This window comes from Motacilla alba, chromosome 2 (assembly GCF_015832195.1).
Source record: "Motacilla alba alba isolate MOTALB_02 chromosome 2, Motacilla_alba_V1.0_pri, whole genome shotgun sequence".
Lineage (NCBI taxonomy): Eukaryota > Metazoa > Chordata > Aves > Passeriformes > Motacillidae > Motacilla > Motacilla alba.
The window spans coordinates 105209140-105233601 of record NC_052017.1 but is presented as its reverse complement, the minus strand read 5'-3'; the positions used below and the strand labels follow the sequence as shown (position 1 = coordinate 105233601).

The following is a 24462-nucleotide window of genomic DNA, read 5'->3' as shown; positions in this document are numbered from 1 at the left end:
ACACAGAGATCATTGCCCTTTGTCTAAAGTCCAGAATACTAACCTTGCTATAAAGACCAAATAAAAACATATTATTTAATCGCACTCAGGTTTTGTGGATAACCTGCTTTGCCTCTGCTTTCCCCCAGGACATACTGTAAGGAACTTTCCCTCATTGCTTCAAAACAGCAAATGTTGACTGCCTGCAAAGATTTTATCCAAAACAAGGGCCCTGTGGACCACAGAGGAACATGCAGTATCTGCATAATGCTTCCAGTCTGCTGCCCATCTTCTGCTTTATAGACACATAAGTCTGATGTGTTCTGATTTGCATTTCTTGTAGTGCTGCATTTCACCCATAGCTAAGCAGCAGCTCAGAGCCTTTCTTTAAGTGTTGTTTGGGGGAACCTTCCCATTGCCTATCACGGGATTTGGATTTAGCCCTGCAACAGCCACAAACTCATCAGTTCTCTTCCTGCTTTGCATGTGCATCAGTGTATTGCCAACAGGAGAAGCTGCTAATTGGTTTACATACAAGACAGATTGTTGATGCTGACACGTTACATCAAACATCCGTGCATTCTTTTTCAGTCCTGAAATTCCCATTTGGCAGCATAAAATTCTACCCTTACATCATGGAAAAAGCATCTGAAGTCCTTTCCATTGCACTTCGCAGAATTGCATTGGAGATGAAGACATATTTGGGATTCCTACAATTTAGTGGTGGGGAACATGAAAGGGTGATATTTTTATGTTCTAAATGAAAATTTGTTTTTTATCATGTATTCGTTTTATCTTCCCAGAGCCACTTCCTTTTCTTCCCTCTCCCTTTCTTCAATTTGTTGGTGTTCCAATAGTGCAGGGGTATTTTTGTGGGTGTCTGATGTGAATTCATTGGTAATGAGGTATGACAGTATTAGATCTTGGACTTGATGAGATTCCAGTTGAAGTCAATAACCTCAAAAGAAACAGTGTTTTTATAAAAATTTATGGAGACTAGTCAAGAAAACCCAGGGCAAATATTTATGCCAGTTAAATGATCTAAACATTATTTTTGTGACCCTGGGGTTTTTTTGTCTTGGAAAATTATATATATAATAACAGAGGAAATGTGGTATTTATGGTTTTTTCCTTGTCTGTAATTACATGAATCTTTGTGCATGTTTTATCTTTATTCGTACTGTTCTGATTTCATTGTTTAGTGGTCTGTTTTCCTGTGTTCCATGAAGTGTGCTGGTGTACCAGTATCTACAATTCCATTTCAAGTCGTACATGTTAATTGGAAGTGTAATGCAAACTAAGGAGTTTGGTTTTGTTTTGAGAACAAGCAGTTTGGTTTTGTTTTGAGAACCAGCAGTGCCCATTAACGTTTTCTCCACTTTAATTCCAAGGCTGGGAAGAGTGAATGGGGCAGCCATGTCTTCAGTCCTGGGAAGCCCTTGATTCAGGCCTTTATCTCACAGCTACTCCTTTCTTCCCTTGCCAAAATCTTACATTAGTCTCTCTGAAATTTACCACTTACCTGATCCCTTTTTTCCTTTAAATAACAAGATCAAAAATAGGAGAAGTGCAAGTTCTGAAGCCCCTTCTCAGAACTGAAACCTGACCCTACTGCAGCAACCATGGCTAAAAAAAAAAATTAATCAGATCAATCTGATGACTTCATTCCTCCATTAGTTGTCAAACTGCCTCTAGGAGTTTGGCTTAGTCAAAGGAATATGATTAGGAAATCTCAAGAGATAGGCTTCTACAGAGACAATCTGATCTTTAGGAAGAATCTCTTTGTAAATCTGGCTGAGAAATGAATGTGTGGGTGGCCCAGTGTATTTGTACATAGTGAAAATGTGTGCTGTCTGTGCAAGTGAGCCATTTTATGCCTTCATTTGTCAGGTTTCATTCCTTTCACAGAACATCAAGGCAATTAGTTGAAATGTCTTTCCTTTAATACCAATGGGAGTAATTTCTAAGGGAGGGAAAAAAACAAAAGAACAACATGATTTTGGAGGGAGAGGAGCCAGGGAAAGAGTAAAACAAAGAAAATATATCTGCAGTTAATTCCTCTCTTGGATTAGACAAAATGAATCATTTCAAATTTGAGCTCCTTAGTACATGGGAGGAATACTGAGCAATCTGATACTGACTTCAACATGCACATGTTTGAAATTAATGTACATATATACATATTATTACATTCCTTGCAAGCAACTGTTGCTTTCTGTATGCAAACAGAATGTGGTGAAATAATGGGATTTTAATTGTTTTCACAGGTCTGAAATCCTCTCATGGCTTCCTGCATCAGTACTTTTTGTGGGCATTATTTATGCTGGCTCCAGGGCACTGTCTAGATTGGTAAGAAACGAACCAGTAGAAGTCAGCTCTTTATTACCTCTACTTTGTAAACCCTTCATACATGGTGTTTAATGCTGTTCCTGGGTTGAGGGAGAAGGAGGGAGGAGGACTTTAAATAATAGATCCATTGTTAGTGGAAGTAATGCAGTGGTCCAATCCTACTGGGCATCAAAAAGCATCTCTGTGACAGCCTGAAGCACTCAGCATCTCTACAGTGTACTTAGTGTTTTACTGAACAGATCCTCAGTGGTCTGAATTATACAGGTAGGGAAGAAGCTGAAGAAATCAGTAGCTGTAACTTTGCAAAAGGAGGAATGGGGCTGTGGGATATGTGGGAAATCCTTCCAGGAAACTGATGAAGACCATTTCAATGAGAAGGTTCTGATTCTTTGCAGGATTTGAAAAAATAAATAGAAAGTTGGAGAGAGATTATGGGAAAGGTTAGATTACTCAATTTTAGGATTCATTTGCATCACAGTAATTTACCAAATGTTTACAGAATGTCAAATCTCCTTTCATTAAACTTGAATGCTTTATGCTTAAATTATGTAGTCTTCCCTAAAAAAAAGTAAAATAAATTTATTTTTTAAAAATAACAATATTTTGCTGCTGTTGTGCAATCTGCAAGCTCAGATCCTGCACTAGTTCCCCTCTGCATTCTGTCAGTGCATCTTAATGTAGCTCCAGAGCCAGCTTGCCCTGTCACCTCCTCAGCCCTAAGCAGGATCAAAAGGGACTTTTTTTACCAGATTCTGATTGTAGCGATCCCTTGAAAATCCCAGTAGAGAGATAGAGCAGAAAAGAACAGGAGGTCTCTGTCCTTGTAAGCAAGGCTGGGGGCCTTATCTTGGACACAAATAGTCATGAGAAAGCACAGGCATGTGCTCAGAAGCTCCATGCTCCCAGATCAGTTCTCTCTCAGTGTGATTGCTTTTACTTCCTCTTGCTTCCTTATCAAAGTAAGTTCCACTTGCCTTCTTTAGGGTAAGGTAAGCAAAATCTCATAAGAAAAGCCCTGTCTGGAAGCACCAATAAAGCCTTGGCAGCAGCATCTTTTCTCCTTGCTCACCTGGGTGGTGGAGAAGTTAAGAATCACATCCTCTCTGTTATTTCTTCTTACTTCCTGGTCATCCTGCAAGTTACTGTATTTATCTCCTGTTCCTGCTCTGGTCATTCATGAGTGAACTGCACTGGAGTCACAGAAGGGCTGTGAAGGGTTTTGATTTGTATCTCAAATATTTCTTAAGGAGCATCTCACATTTCTTAATGGCTTTTGTTGTACGTGAATGGGGATTTAGAGATCTAATTCTGTGGCCATTTGACGAGGCAATACAAAATGAAAAGCAGCCTTAGGCCATAATTATTATGTGCTGTCTCGTAGTGGGGCTGAATTCAATCCTATGTAGAAGCTTTACTTACAATAACTTTGTCTACAACGATTTTAGGACACACTGAAAATGAAAGTGGACTCTCCCAAACTCATAGCTGAATTGGCTCATCTCAACAGCATATTTTAATTAAGTGGGTTTATTCCTAAAGCAGAAGTTATGTGTACTTTTATTATCAAATCCAAGAGGACCCACTTTCAAACACTCCTGTATACTGGCAAAGCTACAACTTTAATCTCTGTTTGTGCCTCTTCCCAGAGGTGCTGGCAATCTCCCCAGACCAAGGATTCAGGGCTAGAACTGGAGGAGAACTGCTTAGCTCTGGACTGTGATGATTAAAAAAAGTATGCAGAGCCATGAGAGCAGATTTGTTCAGAGTGTATTCACCCTGCCTGCCCAACCAGTAAACCTTTCTTTTCATAAGCATTAAGCCCACTCACAAATTTAAGAAATACTTGCATCAAAGGCAGTAGACATATGGAGAAGGTTAAGTGGGCTAGGCAAACTGGAGCCATTGTTGGCTCCAAAACCCATTTGGAAGAGCCAAAAGCAGAAGGGAGGAAAGAAAAACCCAACAAATTGGCTTTCACAAAGGGAAGAATATAAATTCTGCTGTCAACTTTCCTTGTTTATGGGTATTTCTTGTATTTCCTATTAGTGTGTCAAGCTCAGAGTAATTTGATGTTTAATACTTTGGGGTTTATGTTCTCAGTTATCCAGCAACAGGGTTGAGAATTGGTTTTCAGTACCAGTGAAGCTGGGTCCAACAACTTCATGCCAGTTGTGTTTGTGTGATTTCCATTCTTATTTTGGTGCAACTGTTTTTGACTATGGACCCACCCCAGTTGTCATTATGGCTTAAAATGTTTAATCAGCAATGCTTATCTGGCTTCTTTTCTTTAGCATGTAAAGAAAAGAAAATTACAGAAAATATGCACAGTCACATTTGAGAGATATTTGCTGCTTATATCAGCTGGTACTTAAAAGTTTGGACATCACTGAGAAATTAATCCATTCTCTGCTACTGTGATTTAAATACCATACACAAGTGGGGAAATACTACTTCCTAAAATGGCTTAGTCTTTAGGTTATCTTAGTCAGAGCAGAGAATTGCTTCTGTTTCAGCTGTCTGAGAGACCATGGATCTGATTTGGAGGAAGTATTATGAACCACTAATTCTAGTTGGGTTTGCCTGGGGCAATGGGTGTTTGATTCATTATTGTTATCATCGGGGTTTGTTTCTTAATGATTTCATGTTGGGATGGTATCCAGATACCTCAGTGAGTATAATTTCAACATCATTTGTGTATGAACTATTGCATTTCTATCCTAATTTTGGGCAGCTCTTCCTAGCAGTAACTGAAAGCAATCACCTAAAATTGTCTTGCCCACAAATCTGTTGCTAGGAGTCACACTGTATTCTTACTACTAGCAGACAGAGATGGGACAACAAATGAGAACTGTTTACTGTGGAGGCTGAAGATCCTGGATCAGAGAGGGAAGACTAGAGACTGAAACCTGGAGCAAATCTGACTGGGGTAGCTGGGTACAAACAAACTGGCTGAGCACTCCGCAGTGGGACACAGCAAGCAGGCCTGCAGGGGGGTCTGCATTTAAAGATGCCTGTAGCGTTTTGCCCGGGGGGTTTCGAGCTGATCTGATAAGCTCTCAACCCCTCAACACTACACCCCAGAATAGCTCAGCTTTCATTAGGAGGCATAAAAGGAGCAGGAGGCTGATGTGACAGCGTCAGGAACAAAAAAGGTTTAATAAAGGCAAAATAACAAACTCAAAGCAATCTAGGTGCCACAAGCCTGTGCTCCTGGTAAAAGACACCTCACAAAAGCGATTTGGTTTCTTTGTTCTGTCCTTTTCTACTCAATGGCCCAGGCGGGACCTTTTGGCTTATGGCCAATTAGCTGTCCCCAAACTTGAGGTGAAGCCCCCAAGGTCCTATCAGTGACTTTTCTACCTGATCACTGGGAGAAAGTTCTGGGCTCTTTCCTTTTTGGGGGACAGAGGAAGGTTCTGTCACTCTGTCCATAGGGGGCACATTCCTACAGATGCCTGTGCCCATGTGCTAGTGATTGGAATGGGTTAAGTCTCTTTTAGGTGATGTGGCATGGGTTTACAGCTTCAAAAACAAGACCCCGGACCACAGACATGTGGGACAGCTGTTTCTAGGAGGAATGCCCCTTCCTGTGTGTGTGACTGCTCGGGGTTGATTTGGGCATTTTTGTTCTCTCCCCATGGCAGCCAATCCCAGTGTTCCTCACTGTGCACAACGCGGCAGAAGTCATAACCTGCGGGTTCCAGAAGTTTGTGCAGAAAGAGGTAATTGATCTATTAGTCAAGGTAACTCCTGTGATAGAACTGTCCCAGAACAAGATACCTCATTTCTCTTAATGTGGGCATTAGTGCCGTATGCTTTTCTGGACTCACTGTAATAGCAATTCATGAATGAGACCCTGAGAGATCTTTTTTGCTGTTGACAAATATCTATACTGATGTTTCATTTTCCCCTTATTTGATGAAATACTGCAAATACATATCACCAGCCTGTCTGCATTTTTAAGACTGCTTGTTTTTCACTTTTGAAAATTAATATTCCCTCTCTCTCATGCCCCACATAAAAATCTCATTGTTTGAGCTGAGAGGAACGAGGACTATGCCCTTAGATCAAATCAGTATAATAGATCTTGTGTATTGTATGATTACAGATAGGGCACATCACATAAAATGCAGGAGAAACAGTGCATTTTTGAATTTGTTTTGAATGCTTGAGATTCTGCCCCTATGAAAGTCAGGAGAATAACTCTTGTACCCTTTTGTAACAGCTGGGTTTGTTTTTTTTTTTTCTTACAAACTGCATTGGGGAGCCTTCTTTTTAGGCTTTTTTTGAAATGTTTTTCTTACTGACTACAGAGTTGCTGTGTGAGCTAACACTGGGAAATCATTCATCACAAAGTTGTTTCTACAGCGGCCTCTGGCTTGCTGTGAAAGGCATATTCCATTCATTATAACTGTTTTCTGTATAGAAGACAGATAAATGGGTGTTTACTTCATCTAACAAACAGAAGAGATCACTAAGGTTATGCCTGAGGGACAAAGCAGTGTGTACCATGGCATGTCCCTGTGTCATTGTCCTCTGATTAGTGTCCCTGTCAAAGTATTTCATATTTTCCTTCTATGTCACAAGCTTATGACTCCTCTCTTTAAAAACAAAAGCAGAGACAAGGATAATGCAAGCACAAGTTTAACAGAAAGCTCCTCAGGAATAATTTCCTATCAAAATATTGGGAAAATTTCATGAGTTTAAATCAAGATTGGTTTTTATGAGGTAGTACCTAATTAGGAAAACTCAATATTTAAGTACATATGTTACACAGTTTTGGTACAATTCAAGTCAAGTTTGAGGAGCAGGGATAATGTTCATGTCTGGTTTTAAGTTTACTTGCTGGTAAGTAATCTGAAAATATAAATCAAGGTGAAGTAGGCTGATCCATAATCCTGATTCTTCCTCATCAAATTAAATTTGCTAAGCAGTGCTCAAATTTTGAATGCTGCTCATTGCAGTTTTAATGTGTATGGTGCAGTAAGATCAGCTGTCATCACTTTCCAGTTTTTGGAAGGAGGAAACACTATTTTACTATTTTTATCATTAATTTTAATGGTTTAATCATACTTTCTTTTTTACAGCAGACGTCTCATCTGAAAGTCTGTAGGTAAGCTTTTAAAACTACTCAGAGTCAGATTCAGACTTGTTTTGGCTTCAGCTTCTGTATTTACTTCAGATAATGACACACCAAAACAATGAAGAATGTAAGGCACATTCCTGTGGGCAGTGAGCCTAAGTTGCAACATAGCAGTAATTAAATATTTTAATTTTTTTTAGCAATTGCTTGAATAGTTTGATATGTTTTTTCTCCTTACAAAAATGAAATGAATGAAAGAACAGCCCATAACAATGCTTTTGGAAAGGCTTGGAAGGTTTGAACTTCCAGTGGGTAATCATAAACTGTAAGAGAAAGATAATTAGTGTGTTAGAAAGTAGCTAAAAATTCCCTTCCTTAGAAATGAAAGGTAAATGAGATCCATTTCTGCTAGAACCATTCATAGCGAGGTGGGGGTCAATCTCTTCTGCCATGTCTCAAATGAAGGGACAGAAGGAAGTGGCCTTTAATTGCACCAGGGGAGGTTCAGATTAGATATTAGAAAAAAAAAAATCACTACAAGAGTGGTTTGGCATTGGAATAAATTGCCCAGGGAGATGGTGGAGTCACCATCTCTGGAAGTGTTCAAGATGCGTCACTTGGGGGGATATGGCTTAGGGTGATGTGGTCGCACTGGGTTGACAGCTGGACAGATGATCTTGAAGGTCTCTTCCAACCGTGATGATTCTGTGATTCTGTGATATTAAGCTGCACAACTACCAACCCTTGGTGGCCCTGATTGTTTAGCCTTCAAAAAGGAGATGGAAAGGGACAAACAGAAATCAACCAGTCATGTGTTAAAATTTTGATTTTATGCCCCCATATCCCCTTGAAGAATGGGTATTTGCTGTCTTCCACATCCTGTAATCTTTTAGCTGTACTTTAGAATGGATAATGTTGGGTTATTATTTAGTGTACTTGGAGGCATTATCTTCCTAATTTCTTCCTGTTGTTTCCATTATCTGACTATGTGGCCTTGTCTTCACCACTGGATTATTGTCAAGGATACAATTTAAAAAATAATCTTTATTCTGTCTTTTCCCATGCCCTTAGAGAGTAGGAAAATAAGCTGCAAAACCAATGTTAATATTAATAGTGACAGTCCACAGAAATTCCACAGTGTATTCTCTGTAGCTTAAAGAAATACTGACTCAGCCACAGGTTAAGAATTTATTTAGCTTAATTTGGTGGACTAGGAGAGGACTTGTGGTGTCCTTAAGACATTTCCAGTATATACCAGTCAATTCCATCTTGCTCTGTGCTCTGGAGTAGAAATGTCACTTGTAATGGAGTCACATCTGCTGGAATTGCTGTAACAGGCAATTGGTCTCAATTAAAGAAATTTTTGGTAGCCATTCAGACAGAAATTAGCTGATTTTGGCTTTTTGAAAAAGAGAGAAGCCAGATGGCTAGTGAAGAAAAATATTCTCTACCAAAAGAAACTTGCTGATTATCAGTTCTGAGGTGTTTTGTGCTGCTTCTCTTCCCATAAGACTTTGCTGTGTACGAAGTTACGAAGAATTTTTATATTAAAAATTTGGTGGTAGAAATTGTTTTTTAAACATGGAATAAGAAAATTAAACAATGAAGTGTCAGTGTAAAATTGGGTGGAATTGCCTCTACTTTGCTGGGAGTAGAAATCCAGGTTAAAAGCTTCTGGTCTTGCTTTTTTTTTTTTTTTCCCTTTCTCTTCTCCACAGTGTGCTCTTCCTCCTGGCAGCAGCAGTGTGCCTTCCTTTGTGTGACACGCAGGTGAGCTCTGCTTTGTAAAGCAGCTTGAGCTAGGCCTTGATGCTTGACATCTTGTTAGCATATGAGGGATGCAGCTTTTACGGGTAAGCTAGAGTAGGATTCCTGAAAGGGAATTGTAAATGTTTCCTGTTGCTGTGTTGTAGTCTTGCTGGGTTTACTGTGTTTGCATCATGGTAAAACCTCTGGGCAGTGTGGACATACAGCTCAGGTAGTGGCTGTGGAAACCACAGTTTTGCTTCTTAATAGTGCTTACAGCAAATCACTTAGGTTTGAATTAGTTGTGTGTATTTTCAGGAATTTCCTGAATTAGTTTTGCATTCACTGTACACGCTTTCCGTAGCTACCTGAGAAAGAAAGGAGGTGCCTTCAGACAGAACTCCATTCAGAAAAGGTCTAATCATTGGAGATTCTCTTTTGGAGACTTAGGAAAGCTGCTTCCTTGCTTTAGATACTTCAGTTAATATCTGAAGTCAGATGAGTATGGAAATTGGTGTACACATCTGAAATAGAATTATCCTTGCTGAGATAGAATTATCCAGCTTGAGAGCTGAGAGCCTGCACAATTGACATATGCCAGGTTTCTGAGTGTGACAGGAAGAATTTCAGTCTTCCTAGTCTTCTTTAGTCATCTTCCCTTTCTTTGTAGCACAGCTCCCACTTGCTGTACTTGCTTTGCAAAGCTAACTGCAGGGAAATTGCAATGTTTACATGTTTGTGCTTTTATTTATGTAGATGTTCTTTATTGCAGTTTGATCCAAATGGATATTTATGGGCTCTAATTCACTTGATCTGTGTTGGTAAGTAATTTTCTTCTAGAAAAAGAATTAGGAAGTGTAAATGTGTTGGAGAAACCAGCTTTATTATGAAGTTACTGATATTTGAGACACTATATGTAAGAAACACTTGGAAAGAATGGAGATCAGTAAATACAAGAAAGCACATTCTTTTTATAGCTTTTATGTTGAAAACAACAACAGAACACACTGCATATTGCAGTCTGTTAACAGTGGATGAGAAAATGCACATACAATTTTAATCAGCACTAAGCTTTTCTGGTTGTTTTTTGATGGTTGCCTACTGAGAGAGACTTCTTTCTGAGGGGAGAAGAAACATGAAAAAAAACCAAGCAGAGCTTTGTTGCACACACAGATTTTATTTAAAAACTGCCAAAAATATACTAAAATATCACAGACTGTGGTCTCAGAGGAAGAATGTTGAAATGTTGGAGTTTTTTAGGCAATCATATGCATTTTTAAAAAAAAAATAACAATAAGTTGCATAACCTATCAGGTTTCTTTTGTCTTTTTTTTTTTTTCAGGCTAAATGTTTATTTGGATAAATCATAGTTGTTCCCCAACAAGCTAGAAACAGTCAGACTAGAAAATCTGATGAAAACAAGAGCAGTAATATTTAATAGGAGATTTTTAGTTTTTGGAGTATTTTGGTGGATAATAAGGGACTTGTATTTGATTCTTATCTGTCCTATATACTGAGTGAGTGACTCATCCATATGTTAAGTCTTGTCTGCAGATTAGGGATGATTCCTTCTTTATTTCTTCTATTCATACTCTAAAATTGTCAGGGCAGAGGTAATATATTTATATATATTCCTGTTTAGAAAGGTCTAGAGAGCCCCATCTGAAATGTTGTTAACATACAAATAAGAAATAGTTTTGGTGTTTTTTTGAGAATTATCATATGGTAAACATTTGCTCATTTATATAAAAGTAAAAGCTATGGATTTTCCACTTCAAATACTTTTTTGCTGTGATGAGTGATGTTCTTGCTTTCTCAAAGCCAAGGAGTCTCATTTGTAAAGCAATGCTTGGTCATGGAGGTGGAAAATTGCTTAGAGAGTCTTCAGAATGCTTCATTTGTGTGTTTGAAATGTGTAGGAAGTGCCAACAGAATGTTTAGGCTCAAAATATAGCTGCCTTCCATTTCTCTTGGTTTTGAGAGTTGTTGATGTCGCTATTGGGAGTTATTTGTGTAATTAGATTTCCTATCAGCTGGAATGAAGGTGCTATGAGAGAGGGCAAACAGATGAACTGACGTACTGCATAGTAAATCAAGACAGAGCGTAACAGAAAGGACGAGTGTTCTACCCTTCAACTTGTGTAATGCAGGCAGAATTGAGGACATCTACTTCATAGTGTTCTATTGGATTGACTTTTCATATTCTCGTTTTCTCTGTGAATCAAAAAAATTAACCCAAAGCCTGGAAGAAAAGATATGAAAAAACAGAGCCTGAAGCCGTGTCATTTCTTCCATGAGTGCTCAAATCTTTAGCCAGGACAGAAATGGAAGCTAACAAGAGGTAGATGGGTGGGTCAAGAATGTAAAGAACCTGGAGACACTAGAGCTGAGAGAACTTTAAATAGGAAAGATGTTTCAGACCCGAGAGCTCTATGTAGGTGATCATATATATCATAGAACTTACCTCCAAAATTGTGTGGGCTGAAGAACCCATTCTGTGAACCTTTTCTGTATGTATTTACACACAAAACCATGCACAAACACACAACTTCTCCTTTGTGGTTGCTGTGAGCTAGAAGATGTCCTCAGAAGGACTAGCAGAACCACGAAGCATGACTGTGCTCAGAGCTGATAACACTTTGAAAACCATTAATTTGAAGCAGTATGTTCATTTTACTCATGGTTTAGGAATCCTTTGTGCTGTGTTGCTAAACTGTAATTCAGAGGGGTTCCACATCTGCCAGTACCACGGCCAAACAAGCTGTTGTTTGCCAGAATGATCACACAATATGGCAATTACACATGTCATTTCAATTACAGGGGCTTACAAAGTATTTCACAAGTTGTGGAAACCTGGATCTTTAAGGTAATGTGTTTTCTTATTCTTTTATAAAGAGAGATGACTGTGATGTAGGGAGCTCTGCATGATCAGCAGGAGCTGGGCCACTCCTGGTTAATCATTAATGACTTCTCTTGCAAGATGAGCCTTATTTATTGTTGGTAGCAACAGCATGTGGTTATTGATAGTTATACTGCTAACTGGAACATTGAATTAGTTTTAAACAGTGTATTATCCAAGGGTGATGACTCAGCCCTGGAAAAAGAACCCCTAATTACTGGCACAGGTGTTAAGAGGAAATATTAGTCTATGTTCATGTGGAAAGCTACATGGTTTTAATCTGTCAGTATCTGCCTTTGTGACACAGTCTCAAAAGTTCAGCAGCTGGTGCCTTACCACAGGGTGGGAATGGCTGAGTACCTTAAACACCTTGGAACCTTGCACTAATCCCGTGTGCATGTTAGAACTGCAACCACAAAATAGTAGTCTTGGAATCAGGTGGCATTGCATGTTCACAGTGTCTGTAATCTGCAGTTTTCTTTATGGATGGAGATGGGTATGTTGACACTGCGTATGATGTATAATATACATGCATGGATAAGCTTATTATTTCAAAACCGTCTTCCATCTTTGGTTAAAGGATCTAAATTTTAATCAGTCTCACTTTATCTTCACTTTAAATGAAACTCCTACTGACAGTAACAACAGAAATAATGTGTGGATCCTGTGTAAATGAATATGTTGGTTAATTGATAGATAATCTATTGTGTTGATAAAATTACTGCTATATTATCTTTATGATGTATGTAATTATAATATAACGTATTACCTAATATTAACCTTATTATATATTATATAAATTAATATAATGTGACATTACAGCATTACTGTATATTACTGTTTAATATACTGATCTGTTATACCAAATGAAGTGTATTGCTAAAAAAAAAACCCTTTTTTTCTTTGCCTCCTCTCCCAGTGATCTGGACCAACAGTACATCAACTATGTATTCAGGTAAAATGAATAAGTCTTTGATACACCAGAGCTGGTTTTATGTGTTATATGTTTTCATTTTCAACCTTGGTTTGTTGAAGAAACTCATAGCTACCTCTACTTTAATACATTTATTTAGCAGGACATTCACTAAAAGAACAGGGCTAAGCTGAATGGCTTAGCAACTGAATTTTTTTGGCCTCAGCTGTAGATGGACATGCCAATATACATCTGAGGAGGTAACAAAGTGTTAATTATGAATTTTTAAATCACCACGTGCACAAGTGATCTATCACTTCCAGAAATAATATTTACAGAGTAACTCCCTGGCAATACCCCACTTCAGAAAATAAAACTTGTACAAAATTGCCAGAAGAGGAGGTAGTGATTACAAAAGTACTGTGTGCAAAGAACACGAGCAGTAACTGATTGTTCTGAGTGCCATTAGTGGGATTGAGTAATTCTGACTTTCAGTTGTTTTTCTGATTTGGAGATAGAAGAGTAGCTTGTTATTTTGTAGCTATGAAAGAGTCTGAGTCACTGACCAGATTCCCCTGCTTTTTAAAATCCAGTCCTTTCTTCAAAGAGCCACAAACCAGGACATTCAGTGTACATGGCTTCTGTTATGTTTCTGTGAGGATTTATTTCAAGTAAGGCATCTAGAGACTTGATTCAATTTTCTTCCATCTGAAATCACATCTAATATATGTTGGCCACTTTTCTTGGGTTCATACCTAAGGTCATTTGGGAACACAAAGTATGAATAATAAATTCAAAGAAATTCCTTCTGTGGTCAGAAAGAGTGAAAGAGGGAGCAGTAGTTGGGAATAAGCGTAACTAAAGTGAAGTTGTGCTGGTCTATTTTATTAGATGGATATTTGCTCTTGTCTGGTCACATGAAAAATCCTTGATAAAAGTGCATCAGGGACACCAATGTATGACAGTTGCTTTCCTTCATTCCCATTTGTCTTGTGAGCATAGTCAATATGATAACACTGTGTCTCTTTCTGTCTTAGTTCAATCAAATCTCCTATTTCCATAAATAAGCAATGCAGGCTTCTGCTTTTGCCTTTATGATTCACCAGGGCCCCCCCATTAATGGACAATATCTGGATATCAGTTTGCTTGAAGCAGGCTCTTGTTTAAGTCAGTTGTTGTTTTCCATCTACTATGAAATGCAAAGCAAATCAATTTTACGCAAAGAAGGTAGGTGTGTTTATTGAAACTTTGGAAGAATTAGTCATGGAATTTGCAAATATGCTGCCACATGCAGAAATAACCTGTGAAGTCTGGAATGAGATGTAGCTACCTCTCTGTGTTGAAGGGAAATCATGAACCAAGCAGTAAAATCAATTGATTTTTGCTTGGCAGCTGCCTGACTGTCTCTCTGTTGTCATTTTAGTTGAAAATTGCATCTAGGCCTGAACCTTTAAATTCAGATTTTGGCCAAAGGTCTTAATTTTTCAGTTTTGATTGAAAAGTCAGGGCTGGGCTGTTTCTCTGTTATTTATGATCTTGGCCCTTTGAAGTCTGTGAACTTGTGTCCAGCAGAGAGCAGGAGTCCCACATTACATGAAAAGTATGATAATTTATTTGGAAGCTTTTGAAAGGGAGAAACTTCTCGCTAAGGAACTGTGAGGTGCAGCCGTATATGTATATAAAACTGTTCTTTTTACAGAAAAGAAACTAACAAGCAATCCAACAATGGATTTATGAAAATAGAAAGTTGGCTATTTTCAGCACCTGTTTAAGAGCAAAAATTTGTTATCAAAGCTTCCAAAGTTTTTCCCCACAAACAGACTTAAAGGTCAGCGTAGCTCACAAGATGATGGTGCAAAGCAACTTGCTGGAAAACAGGTGGCTTAAGGGAGGTGGCAAATTGGATGCTTATTCGTTTGGTTTGGGTCTGTGTATTTCTGTATGTCTATGTGTCTGTATGGGTATACATTTCTGTGTGTTAGAGAAGTTCACAATCCATAGCATTTGGACCTCATCTTGCCTAGGGAAAACAAGCAGTACCATGGACAATGGGATAAGCGACATCTGAATTCTTTTAGAGTTTTGTTTTGTCAAAATAGCTAATGATGCTTGAAAGGGTGTAAAGTTTGGTAGAAATTCTCTCCTGGTCTGCAACCTCCATGACGTGTCTCCTCCAGTGTCTAACGGGGCTGGAATCCTGCTGCAGGAGGCACTGGCAGGGTTTGTCTCTGTGTGAGACCCCTGCACATGTAGTTATCTCAGAGAGCACTGCCACTTCCCAAATCTGAATGAAGCTGTTCAGCATGTTTGAGAGCTGTGTGGAGCTGTGTACACCCAGCTTTACTGCACAAACTTGATTTCTGTAGAAAACGATCAAAACTGTTTTTAGATATTACTGACTAAAGGAATGTTCTCTGGATGAGCACTAACTCCTCACAGGCAGCTCTGGGTCAGAATTACCGATTATCCCTGTCAGAGGGTGCCCAGCAGTAAATTTTGTGATTTAGCAGGTGTTAAGGCTGCTTCCTCTTCTCAGGCCTTCTCAAGAACTGTTCTGGCCATGACAGGATTGCAGTTCCACCTCCAGGACAGGACAGTTTAATGTGTACTGGGGGTCTTGTCTACACAAGCATGATTCTATGATTCTATGATTTATGAAGAAACTTGCTAGTGTGTATCAGTGCAACTTTCTCCTCTTAAAACTATCATCAACAGGTCTTTAAAGCCCCTTATTTCTAACCTAGATCAGACGTGCAGCTGTGTGGGCACAGACCCTTCAGGTCACTGAGTGCATTAAGCAAGGACTACCAAGCCCACCACTGAACCTTGTCCCTGAGCTGCACATGTCTCTTAAATACCTCTAAGGATGGTGACTCAGACACTGCCCTGGGCAACCTATTCCAATGCTTGATTCCAAAGCCTTTTAGTGAAGAAATTTTTCTTAATACATAGGAAAAATACATAGAATTTTGTTCAAAGTGTTCATTATGTTCAAAATACTCATGTTATTATGTTCAAAGTATTTCTCAGTTCAGTATGAAAGCACAGTTGTACTCTATGAGTATACAGACTGCCTGCATGAAGCAGATTAAAAGATCTGCCACAAATTATTGGACGTTAGAATATACCAATATGTTAGAGTAAAAAGAAATATATATATAAATATATGTATATATATAAAAGAGAAGGCTCTGTTGGATGCTTCCAGAAGTGCGACTGAAATGAGCAGTCTCTTAACATATGCTGTCCTTACACACCATGCACTATTTCTTGTTCAGAAATCTGGAACAGTTTGGAAGAAAAGAACACCCTAAGTAAATGTATATGAATGGGAACTTTCCAGAATCAAACAGATCTGAAGAAATATTTGCTGATGTTGAAAGTCTGGTGTTCTTCTCACTTCATCAGTTCCAACATGATTATTCAATGGCTTTTAAAAAGGGAGCCAGGCCAGGAACAAGTGTAGGAGGGAAAGCAGAGCTGTGCTATGCAGAGAAGGGAGGGGTAATGTTGCTTCTCAGTGCCCAGCCCCATCCAGTTCCTCTTTCCCTTGTGTTTAAGCATCTGGGGCAGGGAGGAAGAGAAGAGGTTCAATGTACTTCCAAGATCCTGCCTCTAATCCTCCAATCCTCTTGATCCCACCCCCTTTTGTAAACTGCAGTACTGTATTTCTCTGTACTCTGACTTCTGCATTACTGTTCTACTTCCTAGTGGGTTTTTTTTCTCATAATCTTACATTTTCTTTTATTCCTTTCTGTTCCCCTACTTTTCATCAAAGGGGGAGCCAGATTTCTCCCCCTTAGCTAGTGAGGGGTAGCATGAGAGGAGTAGTAATGCCTGCCTAGCATGTTGAGGGAGACATAAATGTCTTAGAAGCAGGTTGTAGCTCCTCTTGGGCTTTCTCCTATGCTGAGGCAGGTAGAGATATTTTACTTCTTGTTAAGAACCTGCAAGAAAGTTTCAGTGCATCCCAATACCTGTCTCTGTCTGAAATTTGTTCACAAAGGCATGCCTAGATGGCCTAGCAGCCATTGGTGAGGAGAAAATAGATACAGGAGAATTTCAAATGGTGAATAAATGGCAAAGTTATGAGGTAAAAGCTCTATTCTATGCAGCAAAACTACATCTGGCTTCTGGAAGAGCTGCTAATCTGTCACTTTTGTGAATTAAAAATGCTGCAGTAGGGGAGAGCAGCTTTGCAGGCATAAATTGCTTTTCTTGCTGACCAAACCTCATTTTTCCAGAAAGGAAACCACGAGTGATCCAGCTCTTAGTATTTAGTACAGGGGGAAAAAGAGAGGAGCAGAGAAATCCGGCACATGGAATTTGTTTTTGCTGCAGCCTCATATCCATCCAGGCTGTCCTGCTAGAAACCTCTGAATCCCTAATCTGGTTTTACAGCATCATCGTGTCTTTTTTACAGATGCTTCATTCAGAGCAGGGCTACAGAGCAGCTGTAATGCCATCTAATCCATTTGCCTTAACCTGCCCTGCACTTCACAATTAAGGTTTTGTTTTCTCCTGTTGTTTTGTTTGGACCAAAACCTGGGATTTGTTAGGGTTGTCTGTTAGGGTTATCAATTCCTCTTGGTTGCAGAAGGAAGTTTCTCTCTGAATATTTCCATGTCTCAGTGGGTTTTTGTTTAAAATGTAATAATTCAAAAAAGCAAGTGGAGAAACATGGTTTAGCCCTACTTCTCATCACTGTTGATACAGTTTCACTTTCCCTGTCAGTCTCCTATTTTCTCTGTTATTCAGTCAAAAGCAGTAGACCTTTTCTTCCTTTTCTCTCTTTACCAGGAATCCGAGGAACTGGGCCTGTTTATTGTGAATTACTCTTGGCATCCCTTTACAGGGAGAGCATCTATGTGTGGGGAGGAGGGGTAGGCAAATTACTTATTGTAAGTGATCTGCTTTGCCTTGTTTAATACCTTTGTGGCAATAACATCTTTTAAAACCATGTATAAATGTTGAGAATGCGATCATACTATACCATCTGATGCCTTTCAAAGACTTATAAAGTGTGAAGCCAAAATACCTGCCTGTCTGTCCCTCATAAACCCTTTCCTCCTTCAGCCTATTGTGTTCCACAGCTGATTTCAGTGACAATCTTCCCCCCAGGGCTTCCTTGGCCATGGGATTTCCATGCTCTTTGCAGTTCCTTTTGCTGCAGGTGATTCTGTGACTGATGCTGGGGTCCACCAAAGCTTGCCAAGGGCAGGTCACCAAGCATGGAAGCTTGGTCATGCAGAGAGCTGGGACCAGCTGCGAGTGAACAGGTTTGGAAATGGTAGCTGTGTTAACACTGGAAAAGGGAGTTGGCCTGGAATGCTTAAGCATTCATAACATTAATGAAGGTCTTTTAACCTCTGTAAGTGCAATGCTTGCTGCTTACCAAGAAGCAAACTCTCGAGATACTATTTTCTTCTTCTCCCACTAGTCCTTAGTGTTCGTCATGGATGTATGTTGTTGATAACTAGAAGAAGCTGTAGCTCTACAAATGTGCATGCTTATCCAATCTCACAGCACCCCAGAATGTTTTTGTAGCCCTCTAACCTTGGAAGCGATTTGGAATGAAAAATGTTAAAAAAAAAAAAAAAAAGGAAGAGAAATTTACAAGAAAAATCAGTAACACTAAAAAAGGCTCTGTACAACCTATACTGCAAATTCAAAAGGGTGAGGTCTTTGTAAGACCTTGGAAAACTTTAGTGACAATACTTCAGATAAAGAACTGGTCACAGCTGGTTTTCTTGTTCACTTGTATCTGGAAATGGTGAATAATTCGGGCTGGTACATTGTTTATTTTCATGTGTTTTTAAACTTGTCTACATGCAATATTCAGCATAATATGGAGCAACAACCATACATTGAAATTTTGGTGGTTTAATGTCACCACGACATTTTAATGAAAATCCTTTGCTAGGATTTTTTTCTCCTGAGAAGCTGAGGAGCCTCAGGAAAGAAATGTAAACAATAACTGTCTGCTGCTGTGGAATGCAACAAGTGCTTCTGTGATTGGTCCATGTGAGGTGTTTTTTCTTAATAACCAATCAAAGATCCAGCTGCATCAACTCTCTGAGAGTCATGAGATTTTATTATCATTCCTTTCTATTCCTTTCCAGCCTTCTGATGAATCCTTTCACTCTATTCTTTTAGTATAGTTTTAATATAACATTTTTAATATAATATATATCATATTATAATAAATCAGCCTTCTGAAACCAGGAGTCAAGATTCTCGTCTCTTCCCTCGTCCTGGAACCCCTTGAACACAGTCACAGTTTAAAAATGGAATAGCAGGAAAAACTTCTTTGCTGGGAGGGTAGAATGGTCCTGGAAAGTTACCCAGAGAGGTGTGGAATCTCTATGCTGGTAGGTTTTCGAGACCATGCCTTTTTAAGACAGAACCAGAGGGCATCATCAAATATTTGTGATAGTTCTGCTTCAGGTCAGAAATTTTATGAGGTGACCCCAGACATTCCTTTCCAATCAACTTATGTTTTCTTTTAATTGGTATTTGTGTCTCAGTTATTCTACTTAACTGGAATATGTTTCACCACGGAAAAACAAACACAAAGCTGTCAATCTATAGTCTTCAGCCCATGCCATAAATTCTGTAGTATCCAAATTTTTTTTTTTTTTTTTTTTTAGTGTAGTGCTGTTGGCCTCTGCATCCCATCCAGCAGGTAAAGTGAACTGAGTTCTTCCTTTCTTAGGTTTCTATGTTGCTTTTGCTTTCTATGCATATTTTAGTGACCAAACCCTTAGGATTTCAGCCCTGAATATGACCAATAATATGTTATTATGTTGGAAGAGGAGAGAAGGGTATATAACTTGGTGTAAGTTGCATGATATTTTCCACTACCATTCTTAGCTGTCCTTTGCAAACAAGCAGTATGGGACTGACAACAAAGAACAGTTTTTGAGGTGGTGCATGGTAAAGAACAAGGATTCCCTAAGCCAACATGTCCTCTTCAGAACAGTGTCCCAGCAATCCATATAGAACTGAGTTTCCTTCTCTGCATTGTCCCCAGTGCTATGCAGAGTTTTTGTTTTGTTGCTTTCATAACAAAGATCCCATTGCTTGGACCCATAGCAGAATTTGAAGTAGCAGCACATCAGGTGGTAAAAACTGAGAAATTTTATGGTGGCTAATATTCCTACCTTCTGGTGTGTTCATAATTAGGAGGGTAAAGGTGATCATATGTTGCTTACATTTGTTCAGCCAGAAAAATGAAGAAGGAAGCATTTAAAGAAACATAAATTCTCCCTTTTCCTGATGGTGCAGATTGTGTATATAGGAAACCCCCACCAGGATAGACATACATGTTAAGTGAAACAGTCCTGCATTTCAAAAATTGAAAGATGGAGCTTCATACAAATCTGTAGAGCCTGAAGGCCACAGAACTCCTGGAATTGCCACCAACAACACCCAAGCCCAGGTTCCTGGAAATGCAAGTATTCAAGAGCTCTACTTAGACCTAGGAGAACTCTTTAAACCTCTCAACATGCTCTGTTTCACAGAGTTCAAATGCCAGAGGGGGAAGCAGCCACCATATGTCTGTGTTTCCTGTTGTTTCAGTAGGAGCTATCACATGCTGCACAATAAAAGAAGTGGATATGATACATGTCTGTCCACTGGCAACTGCTGCTTAAGCAGGACCTTCTGAATACTGGAAAAGAATAAATACTCTTAGGTATCCTTTTTCCCTTTTTCAACCAAAGGCAAGAACTGGCTAGAAGCAAGGTCAGAGAGAAATCATTAAACACGCCAGAAATGTGGAAAGCATCATAAATGAAAAGTCAGCCAGCTGTAAAGGCTCAAAGGAATGTTAAACTAGTAATGTTCATGTAATTGCTGTTGCATTGCTTGTAACAGTTGGTAATTTTTTTCCCACCTACTGAGTGTATTGCTTTGTCCCTCAGGTGATCTCCTCAGTGCCTTGGATTTTCCATTCCTGTACTTCTACAGGTTTCATAGCAGCTGCTGTGCCAGGTAACCTCTCTGTAACAGGTCATGTAAATGTTTTCAAAATAAGAGATTCAATTGACTTCCAGCCTATACTCTCAGTTAAAAACTTTGTAGCATGTATAGCCTTACTTATACTAGTTTCCGCTGCCATAAGCCAGTAGAGTTGTAAAGAATAAATCTTTGCATCTCTGTGCATATGCATTTGATGGCCTGAGATTCAAATGTGCTGAAAGTATGTGTTTCCTTGAATGAGTACATTCTGATTGGGAGAGTTCCCATTCACCAGTAAAATAATGTTTAGCCAATGTAGCAAAGCTTTGATACATAGCATCTCTCAAATGCTTCTGAAGTCAGATTAACCAAACTTGCTGTTTGCAGCAATTAATAAGTATTAGTCTTTAGCAGTATATGGGTGTACATGGATTTATTTGCCTGTACATCTTGTTATTTGGCAGAATGCTGTTTTGGGTAAAAAGGAAAAGCTTTAACAAGCATTCCATTGTTTTCAGTAGCAAAAGTTCACTGCATATTGGTGTAATTCTCACAGGACAACATAAATATGTTTCTCATAGATCTTAATTTTTTGTAAATTCCTGTCTTTCCCTCCATCTTTTACCAAATAAAAATATTCTTAAGAAGTGGAAAAAGATATTTTCATGCTAACTAATGGCAAAAATATTTATTGAAAGGCATTTTCTGACTTCTATCTGGATTTTCTGTTGAAAGGGTATATTGAGAATGACTTAAATAATTTCCAATGCACATAGGTTTTTGTTATGTTTTTCCAAGTGTGGTCTATCCACACTACAAGTAACTCGCAATTAGGTATTCTGTAGGTAGGAGAAATCTGTTTTTCTTGAAGGTGAGGTCTAACTGCAGGCTCTAATGGATATCAGTCTAGCCCAGATATTCTTCTCATTCACTTCATTTACCTCTGTGATAGCTTCCCACTTCTGTTTCCATTGGCCCACCTTCAGTACATGTGTACTAGATAGCACTGTACACTACAGGAAGGGGAAAGGAATGGTTAGGTGAAGAAACAAACATCTCAGTTGCTCTCCTACATTTTATAATTGAGTGTCTTTGTAGATATGTGGGATTTGGAGGAAAACCTATGCAATGTAAGGTAAGGGCAATTCATGCAGCTAAATCTACTGCCTCTGAAAAATGTCTGAAGCATCAGCAGTAAGGTGGAAAGTGCTCAATTTATTTAATGAAATAAATTGCTGTTAATTGTGGCATCAATATTTTAGGTATTATAATTTGCTGTTTCACTTTTTTATCTCTCAAGTTGCACTAAATATCTTCAAATCTTCGTGACTGAAAGCCCTTCACAGCAGGGCAGAAGATCTGAAATAAGCTACTGGATTCTTAAAAGTATGGGCAATGTTGGTTCATTGAACTCATTCATTTCTCAGAGTGGAATGCTCTACTGCTGAGCATTCCATCCTCTGCAACAAGTTGCTGAGTTTAGGCCTATCTTTTGTCATCAATCAGCATCTGCTTCCTTGGCTTCAGACTTCACACGCATCCCAAAAGATCTTGTGTTATGGCTCAATGCAAAAATTCCCAATGCCTTCTATTCCTGGGAAGTTATCTTACCCTGTTCTTTGGTGCCTGTATGGACATGAACCTGAGCTGGAACTTGGCCACATGTGTTGCACAGGGAACAGCACTTGGCTGATACATTGGAGCCCAGCAAAGGACTTCTGATCTCAGGAGCCACCATTTTCCACCCTTCCTGCTGCTGTAGAGAGGGCAACAACTGCATGGCATCTCTATCCAGAACAGCATACCCTCTGTGAATACCAAGGCACTTTTTGCTTCACCACCTGTGTGCTGTGTTGATCCTATCTCCTTTCCCATGCAGCTTCCCACAGCACTTTGTAATCTTTTAGGCCTCACAGTAACTTGTGCCTTACATATTTTGAAGTCCTTTTCTGTTCCCTGCATGCTGGTTTACACTGTTCCACTGGTTCACAATCAGTGGGTTGTACATATGTCACAAGTGAAACAAAATCCAGAGCCAAACCTCATGAACTCCATAAAGTCCGTTGAGATGTGGAACAAAATTTCCTTAATGGTAGTCTTGACTACAGGAGTGCTGTGAGCTGCTGTCCTGTAAGACTTGAGAATCAAAATTCTCTTAATTGTCAGCAGAAAACTTTGGAGTATCCTGTTCCCAGCACTACTGAGCCATCCATTTGTTATATTTGTTATACAGTAGAGATGTATTTGACTTCCTAATTGGAATTTTGGCTTCATGAAGTTTAAACAGCTTAAAAGCTTCAGGCAGAAACTTTCCAGTGGTTGTTTTTTCAGTTCAAGGCTCTGTGGAGGTTGAAGTGAGTTAGTTGCCAAATATGTGTGGTTCCTGCTGAAATTAGCATTGCTGTTATTCAGAGCCATTTCAATGCCTGAAGTTAATATTTCACCTCATGTTTTCAATAATCTCTACTTTTCTGATTATGCAAGTGCATTAGACACCAGCCATGAGTGTCAGACTTATTTTATTCAGGTTCTAGTCACTGACTGAACAAAACACTAGGTATACTGGACATAATGTAAGCTTCTTGTCCACCAGCTTTCATCCTCCAAATGGGATTAACACTACATTCTTCATTAGGAAAACCAAGATATCTGTAAGAGGTTGTTTAGTTGAAGTGAAGAGATTTTATTAACAAGCTTTCCCCATTCTTTGCAGTGGACTGTTGGGATTCTTTCTGATGTTGCACACAGTGAAGCTAAAAAGCAGCACAACCTCGGGGCAATATGCAGCCTGGAGTTTCCTTGCAAAGGTAAGAGAAAGACCTTCACAAGAGCACAGTGCATCTGTGCATCTCCCAGGAGAACTGAGGAATTTCTGCATCTCTCTAGTTTCTCTTGCTATTCCTCCTTGATGCTTCCTTGGTCCTGTTTGTGCAACCTGCGTGTAGAGCTGTGGCAACAAATATCAGGTGTCCCAGGATCATTATCTGAGATGAAATACTGTGTGTAGACTGAGCCTAATGGAACTGGGATGATTATTGCAGCTAAGGATTTGGACTATGTCATCCCCGTAATACAAACCTATGCTTTCCAAAGTATTGTGGAGAATACTTCTTTGGTGAGTGTGTGCACCAGCCATTTTGCACACAGTTTGCAGTGTGTCTTTTCTGAGCCAACAGTTTCAGCTAATTCCCTGAAGTTCAATACCAGAACTCTCACTGTTTTTGTTGCAGGAGAGAGCTGAGGATGTCAGTTGCCTTGATATTACCAGGGCTTTTGATGGTACGTCCCACAATATTATTATATAAAAATTAGAGTACTACAGTCTGGATGGGCAGATAACTAGATGGATTAAAAAATGGTTGGAGGATCTGGTTCAGAAGGTAGAGGTTAATGATTCCTACTCTAACTGGAGTCTTGTGACAAGTGGAATAGCACAGGGATCTGTCCTGGGTCCTTTCCTATTTAACATCTTTATTGAAGAATGAGAAGTAAGAATGTCCACTCACATTTTCAAGGGACACCAAACTGGGA

General features: G+C 39.2%; 1 protein-coding gene across 7 annotated transcripts in view; it reads left to right on the top strand.

The window, feature by feature from the left end:
• TMEM241 (transmembrane protein 241) overlaps window positions 1–24462 on the top strand; it is a 56271-nt gene that overhangs the window by 7959 nt on the left and 23850 nt on the right. For 2 of the 7 annotated variants that reach the window (XR_005259751.1, XM_038162175.1), the window contains exons 4-14: window positions 2247–2328; window positions 5973–6050; window positions 7416–7441; window positions 9130–9181; window positions 9930–9978; window positions 11978–12023; window positions 12976–13011; window positions 19620–19654; window positions 20895–20964; window positions 22030–22066; window positions 23645–23738. Coding sequence is in view for 4 of the 7 variants with exons in the window: in XM_038162175.1 (XP_038018103.1) it covers window positions 2247–2328; window positions 5973–6050; window positions 7416–7441; window positions 9130–9181; window positions 9930–9978; window positions 11978–12023; window positions 12976–13011; window positions 19620–19654; window positions 20895–20964; window positions 22030–22066; window positions 23645–23738 (605 nt within the window). In the remaining 3 variants the exon portion in view is untranslated. The remainder of the gene's footprint in view (window positions 1–2246; window positions 2329–5972; window positions 6051–7415; window positions 7442–9129; window positions 9182–9929; window positions 9979–11977; window positions 12024–12975; window positions 13012–19619; window positions 19655–20894; window positions 20965–22029; window positions 22067–23644; window positions 23739–24462) is intronic. The other 5 variants (XR_005259750.1, XM_038162188.1, XR_005259752.1 and 2 more) reach the window with 3 other exon arrangements.